This window comes from Thermobia domestica, chromosome 1, assembly GCF_964235325.1.
Source record: "Thermobia domestica chromosome 1, izTheDome1.hap1.1, whole genome shotgun sequence".
NCBI classification, from domain to species: domain Eukaryota; kingdom Metazoa; phylum Arthropoda; class Insecta; order Zygentoma; family Lepismatidae; genus Thermobia; species Thermobia domestica.
Genome location: NC_137454.1, coordinates 241,395,818 through 241,419,028, shown reverse-complemented (window position 1 = coordinate 241,419,028; position 23,211 = coordinate 241,395,818). Strand labels below are relative to the sequence as shown.

At 35.5% G+C, this 23,211-nt stretch overlaps 1 protein-coding gene across 1 annotated transcript in view; it reads left to right on the top strand.

Annotated features, from left to right (window-relative positions):
• LOC145694788 (phospholipase B1, membrane-associated-like) overlaps nt 1-23,211 on the top strand; it is a 166,852-nt gene that overhangs the window by 128,450 nt on the left and 15,191 nt on the right. Inside the window, exon 5 of the mRNA XM_081771430.1 lies at nt 20,689-20,828. Coding sequence (XP_081627556.1) covers nt 20,689-20,828 — 140 coding nt within the window. The remainder of the gene's footprint in view (nt 1-20,688; nt 20,829-23,211) is intronic.

The window sequence follows — 23,211 nt, the reverse complement described above, 5'->3', positions numbered from 1 at the left end:
GAAAATTGATTTTAACAAATTACTGTAATCTACATGATTTCAAATTCTCAAGTTTCGCAAATCCTTTCGGACTGCGCGACACGCCGATTGGGAAACTCTGATCTAACTATGGAATCGATACAAAGTTTTTCATGTATGTATATACAGCGAGCTTTATCTAAAATGAATGCAGACATTTTCCCACCGAAACCGCCCTGACAAGTTAGCATTGAAGGTCATTTTTCTTATCATCAAAACGAAATAGCTGCAGCTGTCGTAAGCTTAACGGAGAGTAAGAAAAAATAAATACTTCTTTATTCCCAATCATATATAGCGTTCAGTGAACAAACAAGCAGCAATACCTGTAAAGACATTTCTTTAGGTCTCATACAGTGTCATGAACAAAATATTCGCTCATCTACGAGTACCAACACCACATACCAGTAGCCATACACAGTAATAAAAGTACTACATACAGGGCGTCCATAAAGTCCATTGCTACGCAGTGTATCTTCGAAACGACTGCGAATATGAGAAACACAGAAACACTTTTTTCATTATTTCAAGAAGTTTGAATTTTTGCTATAAAAGGTCCATCCCAGACACCACCATATAGAAGTACGGGGAAAGGGGTCGAGCAATATATCGTTGAAAACGTCTCGACAAGAAAAATATTTTGCCGAAAGTTTCAAGTCCATATGCTGACCCCATCCAAAATGGCGGTTGTTGACATTCCGTGTCGATAAAGTCCGTTGCCATTCCATGTATCTTCGAAACGACTGCGAATATGAGAAAACGCTAAAACACGTCCGTCATTATTTTAAGGGGTTGGAGTTGTGTGTTATAAAAGTTCCACTCCACACTCCTCAAAGAGGGGTACAGGAGTAAACTTGAACATTTTAAATAGCAAAGTGGGTTGAATAGTTTGAACGGGCTTCACAAAAGAACTTTTGCTGTAAATTCTGGATTAGTTAGATTGATGAAATCTAAAATGGCGGTGAAATCAAATTTCGAATTGAAGGCCGATTTGGTGGAGTCAGTCTTTAACGCTTTGTGTTTCACGAAACTTGTTAACAAGTTGGTGCACATACTGATGATTTATACTTAGGGTTGCCATAATTTTTAAATCCAAAATACGAACAAGCCTTCAAATGACCCATCAAAAATACGGTGCCCAAACAGAGGACACATGTTTTGAAATTTCTTACCTAAAAATCACCTTTTTAGGTTATCACACAAATGTTTACTGTAATACTTAAAACACTATTGAAAACTAACATGTCATATTTTTTTTTTCATTAACACAAATATAATAAATCATGACATTAAATTACGTATATTAAATCTAACTAAAAGAACCCTGGAATGGAAAAATGAGAAATTTTAATAACATAAGCTACTTTATTAATAGTGACTAAAATATTAGTTAACTACCGGTATATGATGAAAACAAATCTTTTCGCCCGAGATTTTAGCGAATTCCGACTCGGAAATTTTCGGGCAGCTTCAAAAGCTGTCAAATAGGAACATTTTCCTATTTCATGCTTTGTACGATACGGACAAGGACCAAAAATACAAACAGTCCGTACAAAATTCGCCCACTCTCCGAAAAGAAAAATAAGTTCAATTATATCTTCAGCAGAACGTCCTCCTTCAATACGATTCATTATGAATGTCGTAAGAAAATCTTCAGCAATACGCGAACACTTACACACAAGCCCAATCAAATTATTCTCGATAAAATGTCTTAGAACAACACAGCGTTTACTATTTCATTTGAAGACTGCACCCAGTTACATTCGTTTGTATGAAGATTGGATTCGACGCGAAGACAGGCAGAACTACAACATTATTAAAATTAATGATCATTGCAACGCATGACTCATCATTATGTGTGGTAGAAGTTGCTGACAAAGGACATCACCCAAATGTCCGGCTCCGATTTAAATGCATTTTTGTTTGCTGATATATGTATTGTGATGACAGAAATTTTTGCCATGGTGCATGTTATATATATATATTATAATTAAGACTTGTGATGTGGTTATTAGAGATTACTGCAGAAGTCCCTTACTACCCTTTGTAAACAACGTGTTAACGAAGAAGATGAAGAACAACCATGTGGATGCATATACGTAAGACCTAGAGGGATGTCGTATGGTAGGTATGACCTTGACGGCAGCCATCTTGAATTAATGTTAAGTTTTCTAAATTTCAATAGAGTAATATGATACATAATTTCGGGCTAGAATTTAATCAGGAAAACAATGGTAAAGTTAGTTTTAAGATACGCACATTTGGGGAAAAGTTACAGACATATTAATTGTTTTTACTTACTATGTGCGTAAATCCCTTACCTCCGCTTCTAACCCGGATATTAATGATAATAAGTGGATAAAAGCTTCAGTAATACAATTAGGCCTAGAGGGAAGTTTTACGGTATGGGTAACCTTGACGGTAGCCATCTTGAAAACCGCCAACTTGAATTAAAGTTAAGTTTTGAAAATTGAAAACCATAGCATTAGACACCTCATTTTAATAGCAAATTTTCCCAAAATGCCAATGGTATACTTATTTTTATTTTCTATGGCAATTTTTTTTTTAGCTAGTCAGACAAAAATGCCATTCGTTTTCTAGCGAGTGTTGTTGACAGTCCATATTTGTAAGATTTATGATAAGTTCTGATCGGGAACTCGATCAAGGAACACCTCTTTATAAACAAGTTACCTGTTTTAATATTATGTTCATGGTACAGAGTGTTGGGAACAGTCATATTATGATTTTGATATTTCCTATTATTGCTACTGTTCCTTTAAAATTGTATTTATTAAAAACTAGCAGTATTCACCCCGCTTCGCTGCGGTCACCCCGGAACGCAATAAACTTTGTTACTTAGATAATTTTTACTTTTTCGCTTTCAAGTGATATGATAAAAACCATAGAAGATTGCAGTAAATGTTAACATTATATCGCCTGTCATTTATGTTAACCCGCCCCGCTTCGCTGCGGTCACCCCGGAACGCAATAAACGTTGTTACTTAGATAATTTTTACTTTTTCGCTTTCAAGTGATATGATAAAAACCATAGTAGATTGCACTAAATGTTAACATTATATCGCCTGTCATTTATGTTAACCCGCCGAGTGACACGGTCATGCGGGTTGCATATAAATACGTTTATTTTTACCTATGATGAACTAACAAAGGATTTGTACGTTATGGACACTTGAATGGTCAATTATCTCAAGACACTGGTAATTAAAAATTAAAGTGATATGATAAAAACCATCTAGGGTCCAAATCCTAATAACCCCCCAAAAATGAAAGAAATTGGTTCAGCCGTATTAGCGTGATGAGGGAACAAAGGATTTGTGCGTTCTCTTTTATATATAAGATATTTTATTGTTTGTCTTTTGCGCAACATGTCCACTACATTTCCTGATAATTTTGTGCTCATATAACAATTTGTTATAATTTCATTTGTATTTCTTTACGTCACATAAGTCCATAGGCTTCTCATGTATTCTGGGGTTTAAACATGATTGCAAGTCTTCAAAATTAAGAAAGATTGCTGGATGGCAAGGGCGCCGATTCCAGGGGGCCGGAGGGCTCGGCCCTCCAAAACTCATGTGGGCCCCCGCATTGTATTTATGTATATACAATATTTGGCATAATTTGAATGCAATTTGTCTTTAAAATCCTCATATATGCCTTCTGCATCTGAATGCTCCCCCCACCAAATTTACAGAGAAATCGGCGCCCTTGCTGGATGTTTATCCGTACACTATTCATGAACTGACAAATCGCAAGTCTTGGAAAATGTAATAAATTTAGAAAACGTAAGCAATGTCAACAATTGCAAAAGTGTCAATTGAAATCTTAAAACATGCGGTGAAAATTAGGAGTGTTGCCAATTTGAAACTTCGAATAATGGACGCTTGGTGCACATTAGAAACTATAGAACTATAGTTAATATAGTTAACTATAGAACAATAAGCATACAATTGGCTTTTTGGGAAAATTCGCTATTAAAATGAGATATCACAAGCTATGGTCTTAATTTTTCAAAACTTCACTTTCATTCAAAATGGCGAATTTCAAGAAGGCTGTCGTCAAGGTTATCCTTACCGTACCACTTCCCTCTAGGCCTAATATGTATTACCGAAGCTTTTGTCCACTTATTATCATTAATGCGTGGGTTAGAAGCAGAGTTAAGGGACTTGCGCACATATGTATCATATTACCCTATTCCCATTTAGAAAACTTGACCTTAATTCAAAATGGCGGATTTCAAGATGGTTTCCGTCAAGGTCATACATACCATACGACTTCCCCCTAGGCCACATGGTTGTTCTTCACTTTTTTAACTTACACTCCGTTTATAAGGGACTTCTTCAGTAGGGGTCTAATCTCTAATAATCACATCACATTATAAAAAAAATAGAAAACATGCGCCACGGCAAAAATTTCTGTCACCACAAATAATGCATACATGCGCTCTATCAGAAAAAAAAATCATTAAAATCGGAGCCGGACATTTGGATGATGTCCCTTGTAGGCAAAATGACATCCAAATGTCCAAATAGGATAGATAGCCAATTGTAATTTTAATTGCCTGGGTTAGCCTAATTTTTCTTGGTCTTAAGCCTGTATCTCTCAAATGGATAATTCACCTGGACGATCACTCAAGCTCAACCGGAGGAAGAAAACAGCTTGGTTGTAGTCAATTCTGCTTCGACTGGTGCGCTCATGAGCGGAGTTAGGAATTGTATGCTGGGGGGCAGACCTTGTGGATCTAGGACCTATGGAATATAGGTGGCATTTCTATTTTTGTTAAAAAGTTGGGGGCCAATGTTCCCCATAGCTCCGCCCATGGGTGAGCCTAGAGGCAAATCTCAGAATGAACAAGTGACCAATTAAGATATTTATGCAAAGGTTGATTCACGCTAATGTAACTAATTTTAAGGTAATTTGGGACTGTGTATGCGGGTTGTTTAATTTTCAATCAGTGAAACTACATAGTCCTACATGTCTAAAACCTGTAGTGATTACCACTTCTCTACACTCTGGTAGTACTGGCTCCTACTTCTGATGTCCATATTTTCGAATCGCTTTATTCCTAATTTTGAAATAACCTTACTCTCATGGCAATGCAGTATAACAACAAACTTGGCCTCCGTTTACAAAACTAGTGGCAAGACGCATAGAAACAAAGTCTCAACCCAATAACTCATCATTTTCTCGTTTTACGAAAGTATTTACGATACTTACACCCTGCCTAAGAGTATTTTTTTTAAAAGTAGAAGGACCACAATTACAAGCCACAGATATCTAAAAGTCATCAAAGGCCTTTAATCCAAAATTTGATTTCACTGCCATTTTAGATTTCTCCAAACTAGCAAATTCAAAACTTACAGCAAAAGATCTTTTGTCGACCCCGTTTAAACTACTCGACCCACTTCGCCATTTGATATGTTCAAGTTTACTCCCGTACCCCTATTTGAGGGGTCTGGAGTAGAACTTTTATAGCACATAATTTCAATCCCTTAAAATAATGACGGGCGTATTTTTGCCTTTTCTTATATTCGCAGTCGTTTCGAGGGTACACGGGAAGCAACGGACTTTACGGACACGAAACGTGAATCCCCGCCATTTTGGATGGGGTCAACATAGCGACTTAAAACTTGCGACAAAATATTTCTGTTGTCGAGACCTTTCCTATGACATATTACTCGACCCCCGTTTCCAATTGAAATTTTCAGGTTGACCTTTTATAGCTAAAAATTCAAACCTCTTAAAATAATGATGGACGTGTATTTTCGTTTTCTCACATTCGCAGTCGTTTTCAAGATATTCGGGGTGGCAGCGGATTTAATGAATACGAAATGTGAACCACCGTCATTTTAGATGGGGTCAAGACAGGGACTTGAAACTTTCGGCGAGATATTTCTCTTATCGAAACCTTTCGAACGATATATTGCTCGACTCTCTTTGCAATTTGAAATTCTCAAATTGACTCCACTAACCCCTATATGGGGGTCTGGGGTGGAATTTTTATAGCTCAAAATTCAAGCTCCTTAAAATAATGATGGCCGTATTTTTGTGTTTTCTCATATTCGCAGTTGTTTTGAAGATACACTGGGTGGCAATGGACTTTATGGACACTCTGTAATATATATATATATATATATATATATATATATATATATATATATATATATATATATATAAAATCATAGGTATTCTGCCCTTATTGGCAGGTCACTTGCCACAGCTGAGGAGCTTCCATGCTCCACGGTCGTCTGCTAATCTCTTCGTTTTCACGTATGATCTTTCTGTTTTTATATCATCCATTAATTGTAGTCTCCTTCGCCCTCTCCGTCCCTTTCCTGCCATCATACCCTCTACGACGTCCCTCATGATACAATTTCTTCTTAGACAATGTCTCAACCAGTTTATCTTCCTCTTCTTAATAATATCTAGAGGTGTTCTTTTCACCCACACCATTTCTAATACCCTTTCATTCGTTTTCCGCTCAACCCAACTAATTCTTTCCATTGTTCTCGACACCCACATTTCAAAGGCTACCAGTCGTTTTTCATCACTTTTACGTAATGTCCATGTTTCCGCCCCATACAGTACAACACTCCACACGAAGCATTTTATGAATCTTTTTCTCAACTCTTTACTCAAGGTCGCACAAAACAGACTTTTCTTCCTCCTAAAGGATTCTTTTGCCATTCCTATCCTTGCTTTTATTTCACGTTCGTACTTCATGTCATTACTAAGTATTACCCAGATATCAGAAACTTTTCACTTTTACTTATTTCTCCCCTCCCACTTTTATATTTGACACAGACCGCTTCGTTCCAATCACCATGCCTTTTGTCTTTCTAGCATTTATTTTCATCCGATATTCTTCAAAGCCTTTTCCCAGGTTATCTAACATCTTATTGATTTTCTTTTCAGATTCTGCAACAAGCGCCATGTCGTCTGCAAATCTTATGCATCTAATCATTCTACCTCCTACCGAAATGCTGTCATCATCATGTAGGCTGTTTTTCACTATCTCTTCTAGACAGATATTAAATATTGTTGCCGAGAGACGGCATCCTTGTCGAACTCCCCTTCCGATTGCACTCTCCTCCGTCAGTTCTTCCCCTATCATAACACTTACTTGTTGGTTCATGTATAAGTTTCCTATGAGTCTAAGATCTTTCCATTCCAACCAAATATTCTTTAGAAGTCCTAACAACAATTTCCAATTCACACGGTCAAAAGCCTTTTCTAGATCAATAAATACAACATACACCTCTTTCCCTTTTTCCATAAATCTTTTACCGATCGCCCTTAATAGTCCAATAGCATCTCTTGTGTCCTTACCTCTTCTGAACCCGAACTGCTCCTCCTCAACTTCTTCATTTGTTCTTCCGTATGACCTTCTGTTCAGTATATATATATATATATATATATCCGGTTATCATGATTGCATTAGCATATGGTGTATGCTTGTGGCAATCACCAAAAGGCGTTCACTAATTAGTATTTCAATTTATAGCTATATTAATATTGTAAATTATTGTTTACGTGTCTATTGTCTTAGATTTTCGGATATCCCTAATAAACGCCCTAGTAACCTTCTTTAAACTAATAGATAAAATTCAACATTTTGTAATATGGAAATATCAATAAGGGGAATTTGTCTGACATACTCCGCAATAACACTCAATTAACAGGGTTGCCAACCCAATATAACATAATTTTTAATTGGTATTACGGCAGGTTATTACATATATCAAATCTACACACAAATATTAAAAAAATACAATTTCACCGTAGAGTTATGAACTAAGGACGCTACAATATTACAAACACCTGTAAACTACAATAGTAATAGTAATAACGCAAGTAAATCGGACATCTCAATCCATCTCGAAAGTTCCTTAGTGTTGAGCACCATGACCATGCAATAGGAAAAAGTTACAAAGGATTGAATTTTTTTTCTCTTCAAGAAAATGTACTGAGATAAATATCTACATGCAAATACATAGATCGTTTCCAATAAACGTAAAACTCATAATGGCGTTTAAAGCAACTTAATATCTTTACCAGTTCCGGGGGTGTGAAAAACATGAGTACGGATTACTACGGTATACTGCTTAAAATGATGTAGTTGTGGAAAATTGTTTTAAAATGTGTTGTTTCTCTCACCTTCTATGACATTACAGCAATAGCATTTTGGTGGTTGTAATTAAAAGTTCTTATCACAATTTCGTAATTGTAAGCAATGTTTCAATCTTTATCTTATTTCCGGAACGGACTGGCATATCAAATATTGTTACAAGGAGGTATCAAAAGGTTTGTGCAATCACCTAGAAGATGACGAACTACAAATTCCCTCGGACATTGAATTTATAGTGAGATCATTGAATGTTAACTATATAAGTTCTGGAGTCGTTAGAGCAATTATTTCGCTCTCTTCCTTTTTTCTTTTTCTTTTTTTAAGGTAAATCACTGAAGGTGCGATGATTGACAAGTTTGAAGCATGGAATGTCATTGAGTTCCTCCATCTGTAGCGGAAATCAGCAAAGTAGATCCACGAAGAGATGAAAGAAGTCTACGAGGGTTAAAGCTCACTCTTTGAGAGGGTATCCAAGTGAAAACGACAATTTCAAATTTGACAGATGACCACCGCAGTCACTTTCAGATCTGGAAGATCATTTTTCACTGATGATGCCGCCTTGACGAAGAAAGTTGAGATCGTAATGGAAGATTGTAGGATAACCATTAAAAATGTTATGTGTGAATAGGTATGAGTTATGGGTCTGCCTGGAATATCATTCACAACCAACTGCATATTTAGAAAGTATCAGCACGGTGGGTGCCACGACTGCTCACCTTTTCAGAAGAGAAATCGCGAAGACGCTGCAAGAGAAATATTACATCTCTGTGAGGTAGATGAAGAGGACTTTCTCGGGAAACTAGTTACAATAGATGACAGCTGTGTTTATTTTTATGATTCAGAAACAAAGTAAATTAGAAAAGAATGGAAAAATCCGTCCTCCACCACCCGTAAAAAGGCACGAGTGCAGACGTCTGCCTTCAAAGGACTGTGAATAGGTCATCACGACAGACTAGGGGCAAGCTATTACTGGTATATACTGTATATTCCCATCTCCTGACCAAGTTACGAGAAAAACTGAAGAAATGTCGTGGATGGGTCACAAAAAAGTTGCTGCTATTGGCACAAAATGCACAAGATCATTCCGCCCTGCATCTATGATGAAGGCAGTGGAATTAGGATATGAAATATTAACCCCCACTCCCAAACTCACCGGACCTAGCACCAAGTAATTTCTTTCTCTTCCCATAATTGAAGCGTTTACTCAGAGGACGCCATTTTGACAATAGAGATGACATCATTTCTGAGTTTGAACTGTGGCTTCAAAGCCAAACTGCAGACTCATGTAAATAATGAAACGATATACTTACAAAGAGGGCTTACGGAAAGTGAAGAACCGTTGGCAAAATTGTCTCGCTAGGCATGATGACTACGTAGGGAAGAGCTAATACCATTATGATGTCAGACTTCACTAGAGTGGAATTATTCTAGGTGATTGCACGAATTTTTGATTTGATTGCACTGGCACCCTGAATCCATATAGAAACATAACTTGCTATCTCTGCTTTTGGGCTATTGAGATCAAAATTAAAAGCTTTTAAGTTTTACGTTCCACGTAAATGCCGATTAGGTTAAAAGAGACGGTGATGATGAGAAATGAATGAAATGGTGGAATGAAAAAGTGGGAGAAAACGGAAGTACCCCGAGACAACCCACGCACATGGTGTTTGTCCTCCACAAAGCTCACTTGGTGTGTGTTGGAATTGAACCAGGGACCACATGTACCAGAGGTGAAGGTTCTACCACTGTTACACCGCGGTCCAACTAAGATCAAAACTGAACCCGACGTGATAACAGATTTCCACAAATTTTGGTTGAAATAGAGGAATAAAGTCGGAGATCAAACCTATACATTGAGGCCGAGGTGGCTTAATGATGGAGAACTCACCTCTGGCGCTTGGGTTTCCTGGTTTGATCCCAGCTTGCAGCAACTGGGCTTTCTGATGGACAAACACCGTGTGCTTTCATTTTCTCGGGATTCTCCCGTTTTCTTCCACTTCATTCCACCATTTCATTCATTCTCATCACTGTCTCCTTTAGACTACATGGCATAACTGTAGGACGTAAAACCCAAGGTATTTTATTTTTTCACTTCAAATGTATCCATGCGAAACTGAATCCATATCAAGAAATTGCTTCCCACTATTATTACAGTTTTTGTCTCATGAGATCAGTGTTAAAATACATTGTTATGTATTTCCACCACTTTCGAGTTGAGTGACAAAGATCCAGATGGAACTTATTCTTACGACGCTGAAACTATATAAAAATCCCTTTTTTGTTATCGCTTATCGTTAAGTTGAATGTAGATAAATGTCGAATTTTCAAGTGACTAGGAAAACAAAGTCAAAGATGAAACCTATTAGGGATGAAACAATTACGGAAAGTAAAATCGGAAAAATATGGTAATTCAGAAAAATCCAGAACTCGGAAAAATCGGATGTCAGTAAAATTCCAGAATTCGAAAATTTAGGAATTTTCTAAATTCCGTATTTTCCCGAATTCCATAATTTTTCCGACTTCGAAGTTTTTCCGAAATCCAGATTTTTCCGAATTCCGAATTTGTTTAATACCGGAATTTTTTCCGAAATCTGGAAAGTGAAATTCCCGATTCCGTAACACGGATTCCGGAAAAGTTTGGTCATCCCTGAGAACTATGCATACATACTGAATTAATATAAAACTGCTACTTACTGTATACTAGAGTAAATTATCTGCTTCGCTTGGTTAAAATAAGAAAAAATAATATATTCCGTTAGTCAGTCAGTTTTGAATATTAGTGAAACGCTCTTTGATATCGGCTATTTTCGATCATTTTTATATCTCACTCTCCCCTTTCCCAAGTTGAAAAACTGAATTTGGATTTAAACGGCATAGGAAGTTTTGCTCATCTGAGCAACCAGGAAAACTATGGATTAGACAGTAATATAAATTATTTTCGATAATTTTTTATATATAGATATCACCTTTCCTCTCCCCTAAGCTGCACCGTCAAAATGAAATGATAAAAATCATCCCAGGCTCGACCCTCATCTATGCTGAAAATTTGATCGAGATCAGACATGTGGTTCAAGAATTATTAAGTCACAAACATAATCACATTCACTTTTATTTATATAGATTATCGTTTTCCAGTATGATGAACAGTGTTGAAAACTCAAATCCTAGATTGTTACCACTTTAGCAAAATATAGTTGAAACTTATTTTTGGGAGGCTGAATCCACATAAAAGTCTTCTATCGCATATGTTACCATTTATGATTTATGGAGCTTAATATTGAAAACGAAAATTGTAGCGGGCTTCTAAAACTTTCGGTTTTAGTAGGGAGATAAAGATGAAACAGAATCTATCTTTGGAACGGTGAATTGATTGCAGAAACCACTTCTCGCTATCTTTTACTGTTTCTACGTCTATGATGATGATCTTTAAAAACAGAAATGACCAACTGCTATCACTTTCTGTTTGAATAAGGATTTGACGGGGAGACCAAACTTGCTCTTAAAACGCTGAATCGATTTCAGAACACGGTTCGCATTATCTATTGTCATCCTTACTCTCATACCTTTCAACAAACGGACGAAAGGACATAGCCGTCATTTCCCATACTTATGAATATGATAATTTGGAAGTATGAAACGAGCAAACTACAGTTTTGTTACCTTCAGGCAAGCGATAAAAATATTTATTCGGTATTAAAGGAAGTGGTAGGCTTTGCACGGGAAGAATAATGTTTGTGTACAATATTCAAAAATAAAGAACAAAGTAAAATCAAGAACGACAACCAATGACATCATTGAACTTTCTCAATTCCCGAAAGCAGCTGATATACGCAATGCTTGTGGGGTTGCCCGTGTTAGAAAACAAAAAAAAATAATAAACAGAATAAATAAGGATGTCTTTTCTCGAGCTGACATGCACATCTGACTGTTTGGACTTACATGTCACAGTTCTGTTACCAGTCATATTAGCGATCCACAAAACTATGGAATGGAAACCAATGTCGGTCATTTTGATATATTTTCAACCTTTCTCACTCTCATTTCGGTGGGGGCTGAGCTTGGACTTGTACGGTATAGAAAGTGTCACTATTCATTTCAGTAATCTTCTAAACTATGGACTTGATACTAATATCGTTTTTTAAAGTTTTTCTTCAACCCTTTCCTCCCCCTAGGGGACGTAGGGTTTTATAAATCCTACAGGTGTTTTTTAAAATGTTAGTCATATGTGTTTTTCTAAATTTGCATACGAAGATTTATCTTCCTAACACGAAGAGCTCATAAGCTGCTCTATTTCTGGTATATATTTCGACTACATCTTCCCCTTTAGGTTACGCATCAACAATTATAACTAGCTTAGGGCCTCTTTGATTTAATTACTTAGAAGTATAAGAAGCCAACAATGTGAACTTGAATACCAACAAAGCAATAAACACTCATATAAACATTGGTCTTTATATATAAGATAAAACACTGACATCATGATTTCGAGTAACTGTATGTACCAAACATGTCATCTGAACAACCACTACACTGGTGCATAAACATTGAGTTGAGTTGATTTTGAGTTTAACGTCCCTTTTAGCAACGAGGCTATATGAGACGGGACCTATTGATTAACGTGGAATCGGAACCACGTGAGCTCTCACCGGGAATCAAACCCGAGTCTCTCAAGCCAAAGGCTCGTACGCTAACCGCTTAACCACGAAGGAGCTCTGCATAGACATTGTAAAAATGGAAGCGTAGTAATCCGTTATTTTTCCATTTTCAGTCATATATTATTTTACATAGACCTTTGTTATCGTACAAAAAAACACATTACAGTATGTTTTGTTGCGCAACTAATCACACGTTATATGGATTTTTTGTTCTATATTCTTTCAAGGTTCTTGTTTTATCACTGCATGCGAGCAAAACTGGATTATCAAGGTCACTTTTCCTCGCGCAGACCGAAAACGATAAAATTTAAAGATCTAGATTGATAGAAAGTGTGTTCCCGCGCTGCAATGCGATCACGTGATGTGTATTTGCGCTGTTGACATATTATATTTCTTTGTTATGGAGACATGTTGTCGGAAAATATTCTCTCGTACACATAACTATAATTTGGTCGTAAGGTATAGTTTTAATCTTAATATGCTGCTTTGCGAACGTTGGTGTTACAATTACATTTCGTGCAGTTCCAAAAAATTTAAATTTGGCAACAATGGAACAGAAAATTTACACACTGTGCGCACAAAGCTACAATATCGTGAACTTCCTCCCTTCACCTCTCACTTTTGATGCACTCAGAGCTACATTCTCGAGCACTTTCACTGGTTAAAACACGACATTCTGGGCTACTTCCGGTTCTCTCCCCCGCCCCACCAAATTAACACACGCAGATGGCGTTACTGAAAAAATGCAAGTTACATTTTCACACACATTTTGCAAATTTTTATACACACTGTGTGTCTGAACCTGCAAATGCTACAAAACGGGGTACCACTATTTTCCAATAGCTTTAGAATCAGCAGAAGCTCTAGATATCGAAAAATTTGACAGGACAATCCGGGGAACCACTAAAAGTTCCTCGACTAAAAAAAATTCCTCTCTTTGTTGGTGTTTAAACCGATGGTGGTTGCTCAGAATGTAGGATTTACAAACGCCCCCCCCCACACACACACCCCACACACACACATACATACAATAAGAAAACAAGGAAAGAAAACCGGTTAATTTTCAGGTAAGTTACCGCTAATTTTATTATTATTATCATTATTAATATTTTTAACAACGAAAGTGAATTCGTCCTCTTGCCCCTGACTAACTTTAGCCTTAAACAATACGGGTAAATCTGAAGTCCCAAAGGACGAAATTTATCACGAAATATTTATAATTTAAGTTGGTAAAATCGTCTCATTCTTGAACCATTTAAGCCCCAAATTTGGCTGCACTCGCTTCATTAACGGGGCAGATTACTAAATAGTTTTCAAAAGCTAACAATTTTTCTCTTGCCCGTTTTTCGTAAGTGGAAAGAGAGAATGAAATGTAACTTACCACAATAATAGATAATATTATTCTACACCCAAAAATACGAATCAGAAGAATAATCAGTGTTGCCATACATAGAAATTACAATGTGACCAAAATATGAATTACCCAAAAATCTAGGTTAAGGTAGCGACTACAAAAATAAACTCAACGAACTTATCATGCTATCTTGGTTTCTTGTTAACTACTTTTTAAATAATATTTGTATTTATGTTGTAATAACTTATATAATATTTGGGACACTGATTATTCTTTCTAAATGCTATTTTCGGATATTGTGGTAAGTTACATTTCATTATCTCTTTCCACTTACAAAAAAGAGGCAAAAGAAAAATTGTTAGCTTTTGAAAACTATTTAGTAGTCTGCCCCCTTGAAGGAGATGGCTCAGCGGTAGAGCACAAACCTCTGTTGGCATGATTCCTTCACTCGATTCCACGCCATGTATAGTACATGTGGTGAACAATAGTGTTGTTAAAATTATTCACGCATTCGAAAAATCCATGATATGAATATCCGAACAATGAGTTACTCGAATTTTATTCGAATGCGAATATTGTGCATGCAAAGATTCAGTGTGGTCGATCGTTGTCAAAAATCAGTATTGCTTACATGCGCGAAATTATATATATAATATCAGTGGAGCGATCCTATGAATTTGACTGTTTTCGAAAAGGTGTAGGTAATTTAGATTCTACTTGCAATTATGGATTAGCATAATATAGTTTATCTATTGAAATAGTAGAGAAATGAGACTTTGGATAGAATCCCTAAATAGTGTTCTTCCTCCTGCCGAGTCACACGAGTCACAAAAATGAAAATGGTATTTTCAGATGTTCTAAGTTCGAAAATTTAATAGAAGTAATTCTAAAAAATAATAATAAACATTCGTCCAATGACTAAAACTAAACATGATGACAAAGATCGAACATGTGACTCTGCGCAGGAAAGGTGATCAATATCTTGTTGAGTTACATTTCCTATGTTAACATGACTAAAGAGGTCACGAATAATTCATATTTGACGTTCTCAAGTCACAAATAAATTACACATAATCAACAGACGATTGGTTGGTTGGATTGGAGTTAAGTGTTTCTTCAGTGCTGAGGCTATATGAAACATTGATCAACAGTTTAAAGTGGGATCAGAACATTTGCAATCAATAATCAATTGCTGAACATGAAAACTGAGATAATCATATATCTATCTATATAAAAATGAAAGTGGCTATATTTGTGACTTAATAACTCTTGAACCATCCGACCGATCTTGATTAAATTTTCAAAATAGATGAAGTTCGAGATGTTTTTTTTTATCATGTCACTTTAATGGTGCGACTTAGGGGGAGGGGAGGATGGATATTATAAAAATAATTGAAAATGACCGATATTAATGTCGAATCCGTAGTTTTCGGGGTCGCTAATATAAACAGTGACACTTCCGATGCAGTTTAAATCCATATTCAGCCCCCATTAGTACAGATGGTGACATGTAAAAGTAATTAATTGAAAATGACTGATATTAGTGTCAAATTCACAGTTTTTGGGGTCCATAAGTTGACTGGTGACAGTTTTGGCACCCTTTATGTCCAAAATGAAACGTATTCTCCCTATGCGAAAAACGGGCATTATTCTATTAATATATATATATACCCTATAATCTCAGTTCATGATATTGTATAAGCCTATATAATTTCTTGCTTGTGTCATCTTGCCCTAATCTTGACATACTTGATAATCATAAAAGGTATAGTAAAAAATTTTTGTTTATAGTGTTATGAATACTTTTCGCTTTGTTCAATTCTAGCACACTGATCGAAACATTTTTGGGCGCTAGGGGCACGATAATTGATTGTGAGCCAGAAAGACATGAGCTAATAGCACTACGAAAGAAGGAGTGAAACCTACTTCACTTTAACCCTTTTCTCTTACCGGAAGATGGATAGTATACTTTGGTTAGTGGGCTTCAACAAAGACTTCAGAAATACACATCTTTTTGGTTTTGTTGACAAGGATATAAACCTTGTTAAATAAAAATTTTACATTTCAATGATATTTTCAATGAAAAATGGGTACGGCGTCTCAATGTTAGTACTGTCACCTCTACTGTGAAGAGACCCTGGACATGGACATGGATCCTGGACATGTGAACGTTTGGTGGACAATTTTATGTCATTGGATTTTTAAGGGTTCAATTTTTTGGACATTCTTGAGCAACATTTTTTCGTAACCATTCATTTCATTAATCATTCATCTTCTTTCGACGAAAACGTTCGATTTGGTCGGAAGTCATGTGGTTCAGATCTCACGTTAAGCTGTTAATCCACATCCCATATAGCCTTAACGTTGAAAGGAAAGTTAAACTCAACTTCAACCAACCAATGGCAATACTACTAAATTGTGACACTATGTGATCAAGGAGGAAGATTTAAACTGGGCTTGGGGATGACTACTATATTGAACTCTAACACTGAAGATCTTTAGGAAAAGACACAAAGGAATTCAGAAGACTTTGTAGCTATATTTATAGCCTATCTTTATAATCACGGTTAAAATTATTTGAGCATTATAAAAGATCTCTATATATCTATATAACCCTAAGAAACGTTAGACTGTGATAAATCTATCCTGTCACTGAGGGGCAGAAAGTACACTGGATTCGAACGCGGAACCTGCAGATAACGAAACGAGAAGATCAGTACTTAAACGTAATCATGGTTATAACCAAGACTCGATTTTCTTCTGACTCGATTTTCTTCTGACCAAGACTCGTTTTGAACCTTCCGGCGCCCTAGGCACTCCAAATTGTTACGTCCTCCACTATTTACAGAGCACACCCTTCTCTTCCCACTTTTGGTTCGAGAGGGATTTTCCCTTAACTATCTTACTGTTTTCCCTTTCTTTCTTTTTGCTCTTTTTAGTTTTTCCATTATCCACCACCTGTGGAAATTTATTGGCGCGCTTTTAATAATAATACATTGAACTCATCTAAATTATAATTGTTGTTTTCTTCTTTTTGAATTATTTCATCATGTTGATGTTCAGTTTATAATACTGAGTGACAAGCTAGTTTTAAACAGACGGAGGTTGCATTTATAGGTTTCTCGTAAATTATTACAATTAAAAACGTGCATAAAGAATCATTTCCACAGTCTCGGTTTTTGTCTGTTAATAGCAGAAAACACGTATTTTTCCTAATATTAGTACAGTTAACAGTTTGTTTTCACCCCCAAGTTATCCTCAGACAATTGTCCTTAAGTATTTTTATTTATCAAGTAATATAAATCTCTATTTTCAATTAACAAAAGTAAAATTATACGTATCACATTTACATTAGCCGCCGAGATCTAGTTTGTTTGTAGCTTAACCGGAACGGAAATTATGTTTTCTGCACCAGTGTATTTTAATTTTTCTTTTTTTCGCCCTTCAATTTTTGGCGCCCCCAAATCTTTTGCCCCTAGGCTCGTCCCTAGCATGCCTATGCAGAGAAGAGGCCCTGCCTAGGCGTCAGTTTTGAATACCAGACATTCTAATAATACTAATCCAATTTCATACATAGGCCTACACGTTTCGACCATAAATTTTGGTTACTGGTAGGGTCTATAAAAAGTACTAAAATACTACTGGAACAGCAATGTTGTCCAATTCTGAAATTTCACTCCTTGTTTCACATTGTTCTGACTCAATACTTGAACACGAATCTTTCTTTCGCACCGGCATACTAAAATAATTCATCGGTCAAAATTACTTCCAAATCTTACGTTTGAGTGTTTGATGTCGTGACTTCCATGGTTAATTCCGAAGCAACAAAAATTTGCTAACTCTAAAGCAAAAAAGATAGTCATACACAGCATAGAATAACTCGATATAGTAGGGAATTGACATGATTTAATGAAATTTTGTTTCCAATTCACCTAAAAGCATAGATGTACATTTTGGCAAGAAAAAAAGGGGATAATAATAATGTTAATAATAATAATAATAATAATAATAATAATAATAATAATAATAATAATAATAATAATAATAATAATAATAATAATAATAATAATAATAATAATAATGTATTTTGAATCGCTGCTCCCCCCCAAAAAAAATCATTTCCATCTCGTATTTCGAGTAACTGCCAAATAAAACTAAGTTCCATATTCGCATTTCGAGTCGCCATGACGATTTGGTGCTCAAGATTTTTCGAGACATGCTTATAACGATTTTGTATAACGTCTCATTTGCTTTTTATACTTCAAAGGTCCAATAATTACGCTTTCGTATAAATTGCAGTGAACAGTTGTTGTTTGCATGTAGTTTGAAACTGAAGAAATAAGGTAAAAAGTAAAGTAACAAAAAGAAAAAAAGAAGGAAACAATACACATTGCAGCCGGATGTGAACTTTGATAAAAATCTAAATTATCTTTTTCTCATTCAAACTCTGACACAAGGGATATTTTAACCTATAATTATTTAATTTATATATTATTAGTTTAGGTCATGGTATGAGTCTCCGGGAAAAGATTGTAAATGTTCCCTTAGGTGTTTTGGTACCCTATAAAATTGTCATTGAAAAGCAAGCAATCGGAATGAAATTTAATAGGATTTTCTTATGATATGTCGATTTATAAAGGTTTTACATGACAAATAAGGTTCTCTCTTCTCGTCGCGTTTTGTTAATTTATCAATACCAACGATTATCAATAAAATAAGTTTCCTATTTTGTCCTCAAGGAGGGGTCGTGGAACCATGCAAGCCGACTACGTGGTTGTCCTTTGTCTCAAGCACCCACAAGATTTTCAGTTTGATAGAAATAAAATAAAATAAATATTTCTTACTTGCCACTATCAAAAATTAATAATCAATTAAAACATTGAGATGGAAGTTAAAATTTCTAACCTCTAAAACACAATTGTTTGTTTGAAATGTGTTTGTGCAAAGACAACCAAGCAACACCCTCCCCACTTCTTTGCCTGTCTAGTCAGAGGCCGTCCCCAGAGTGAAAAATTGAACTATATTGTGAATAGAATCGAACACAGCCCTTTATGACACTGTTCATAAAAGATCTTAACTAAAAGGAAATGACCAATAAATATTGAGACTCCCCTGAAAACATATAACCATGGGCGGCGATTCGGGGGAGGCAAAGGGGGCAGTTGCCCCCCCACTTTTTTGAAGTGACTAATTAATGTATATAATTTCATTTGAAAACGTAAAGCTCTTGTATCTTATAACTGGTTCATAGAAAAAATGGTGCTATATAATATTTGCCTTGTGTGAGCACCTATTGGTTGTCTTCCTGTGGAGTTAAGAAAGCTACAAGAATTGGGTTTTAATTGGCACGCAAAATTGCCCCAAAATTAACCGATTGGAGCGCAACAATTCCAGCGTACTTCATTTCTTCTTACAAGGGCTCGATATATTAGTCAACCGCTTTGAAACTAATTGAGAGAACATTTCGAAAAAAAAACTTTCACAAGTTATTCTTTAATTGCACAGAAGTCGACAGTTGCTAAAATGTCTTTTCTTCTTTCTAATAATAGGGAATATTGATTAAAAAGAGAGTAATAAGAGACAACTTCAACCTTTTTCATTGTTTTGCAGTGTAATATACGAGTAAGTGGTGTATTTATGGATGTACGAGTGTATTTACAATTAAATTTAGTGAATTCAACATAATTCTAGGTTTTAGGATTATTTTGTATAACTGGAGTGTGCAGTGATTCTAAGTATTGTTGTGTTTTGATGTGTTCCAAGAAAGTGAAAACTGTACCTAATGACAACGAATATGTTTCGGGAAGCTGCAAAAGCAAATATTTCTTTAAATGTCGTAGCATATGCTTGTAGCATTTACTGTTCTTCTAAGAGTAATAACGTACATTTAATGGCATGTGTGGAATTAAAAATGTAAGTTGTTCATTAATCTCCAGTTTGCAAAACAAGTCTCATTATTCATTACTATGATTAATATTATCCTTTCTATTTATCTGTTTTACAAATTCGTTATTAAATAATCTGATCATACAATTTTCCAAGCACAATTTTAAGATGTTCTTGAGCAAGGAATCAAATCTCTTCTTACACTTTCATAGGGCTAGTACCTACTTGCGTTGCTCTTGTCAATTTACTTAATAAAATATGAAATACAATGTACGCTATTTTAACTGAAAAAGATAGTATCCTATTAATAATACAACCTTTCGTCAAACAAAGTGTTAGAAACAACCAGGGAAGCTAACATTGATATACAAATATTGAGATCATGTCTTGCGCCCCCCCTCCCCACTTTTGTAATCATGTCTTGCGACCTAAAACACATCTTAGCAAAACTATTAATTCGCAAGTAGCATCTGGTCCAATGTCTTCGTTTTGATTAATAAACTATTTTAACTGCATGACGTATTATTATTATTATTATTATTATTATTATTATTATTATTATTATTATTATTATTATTATTATTATTATTATTATTATTATTATTATTATTATTTTGTTTTTCTTCTGCCAGATGCCTCAATCCATACGAGCGTGCAGAAGCCATTTATGTGCACACTGCTTGATTACGCTCTGTGCGCATGTGCAGTCCGCAGCAACAAAAACGAGCTATTGCAGAGCGTAGAAGATTATCGACAAGCAGAACGGGATCTGGTAAGTGGGCGGTCCAATCATTAAAAGTACACACCCATTATTAATTATTAACACCACATTTACTTCAACCAATGATAATTTACTTTTCTTTTTCTTTCTTTTTTCTTCTTTTTTACAATTCTGTTTCGCAGACGTTAAAACATAAAGTACTCGTATCTATCATTAAAAAAAAAAAAAAAAAAAAAAAAAAAAAAAAAAAAACGAAAGGAAAGGAAATGAGGGGGGGAAAGTTTGTCGACGTACAGGTAACTATTGATTATCTGCATTATGACAAACAAGAGGACAACAGTATGAAAATCACAAATGAGTTAAAACAGCGTTTCTCAAACTGTAGTCCGGGTATCTCACACTACAGTAGAGATTCTGAAACAGCTAGAAATAGATAATACGATATAAAGGTTAAGATTATACAAATTTGAAGTTTATATGCAAATTATTATTAAATATTCTTGAAAGGTATCAATTGTTGAAACATATAACTAATATATTTTCTGGTATCGTGGTATATGCTGAAACAATTTTTAATAAATTGGCTACTTTAAGAATACATTTGTCCGTTGTAGAACATTCTGATTAATAAAATTTCTCTCTACTTGAAAAATTTGACTACATTTTATCCGAATTTTAAAAGAATTTCAGTTACAGTGTTATATTCGAAATGATAAAATAAGCATCTTTCTAATCAAATGAATTCGATATGAACAAATTTTTTTTAAATCGTACATATTAAACAAATTTTAATGAATGAGACAAAGCAGATAGCGTGCTGAAATTTGGGATTATGTTGTATTAATATATAAATAAAGAGTTTCTTGCAACACAAATTTGCTTCAGCAACGATATTTTACTTCAGTTCTTACCTATGCTTTTTCTCAGCCTACAAAGGTATTCGTTAACTTAAACTAGTAATACGAATAATTGAACAAAGCAGCGTTTATTTTAAAATAATAACTGTGTAAGATTCCCCAACTGACTGAACGTATTATTACACAGTTATTATCTAATCTAATCTATCTAATATAAATAAAATAAAGAGTTTGTTTGCGTGTTTGTCTGTCTGTCTGTGTGCGACCTGGGGACCAGACGAGTCGACCGAAAGTTACCAAATTTGCTCACGGGTACCTTGGTCCAGACCCCAGAAACAAGACGAAGCGTTTATTTCATATTTCGAACCAGGGGGTCTCAGTGTGTGTGGGGGGAAACGTTTACCGGGACCGGCTTGGGACCAGACAAGTTGACCGAGAGTTACCAAATTTTGGTCATGAATACCTTGGTCCAGGTCCAAGACCAAGGCGAAGCGTTTTTTTTTTTAAATTCGAACCAGGGAGTCTCAAGAGACGTTTAAGGGGACATGAAAAAGCAGTAAGAAATGACCAATATTAGTGTCGAATTCATAGTTTTCGCGGTCGCTGAGATCAATGGTGAAACTCCGATCGCATTAACTTCCAAATTCACCCTATTCGGCTGTGGGTCGAGGGTCACCGGGGGAGGGGGAATACCGAGACATGTAAAAATAATCCAAAATGACCGATATTAGTGTCAATTCCATAGTTTTCGCGGTTGCTGAGATCAATGGTGACACTTCCATTAGGGACGACTTGCAAATTCAGCTACCACTGTATGCGGGACGCGGGTCAGCGAGGAAGGGGATACCGAGACATGTAAAAAATAGCCCAAAATGACCGATATTAGTATCAAATTCATAGTTTTCGCGGTCTTTGAAATGAATGGTGATACTCCCACAGGCATTGACTTCCAAATACAGCCCCCATGCGAAGAATGGATGTATTCAGCTAGTTTTAAAATAAACGTTGTTTTGTTCATTGTTTTGTATTTCTAGTTTAAGAGTCTTCATTCCGGCGAAATTAAAATACCGCTAATTTTACAGTAATTATGTGATATCTTCAAATAGATAAAAGATAATTGAAATATGGAACAAAAGCGCCCTAGACAATATTATTTTGCATAAAGTACCGTTACCACAAGTCACCTAGTAGCTTTCCGTTTTCAGCCGTTTAGAAACGCGAAAATAAATGCCGATTTTCAAAATGGCTCGAAATCGAAAGCAGATAAGTGAGTCGTGATAACGGTTTCTCATGTAAAATAATATTGTCTAGGGCGCTCTTGTTCCACATTTCGATTATATTTTATCTATTTGAAGATATCACATAATTACTGTAAAATTAGCGGAATTTTAATTTCGCCGGGATGAAGACTCTTAAGTTATTGAAGACAGCAAAGAAAATAATTACCAGTTAGGAATTTATTGCTTTACGTGTGAAAATAATAATCCCAAAACTTCTGCTTATTTGTTAATTTAAGCTAATATTTAATGGAACTTTATGCATAGTTTAAATAGTGAGCAAAACTTCAAACGTAAGAT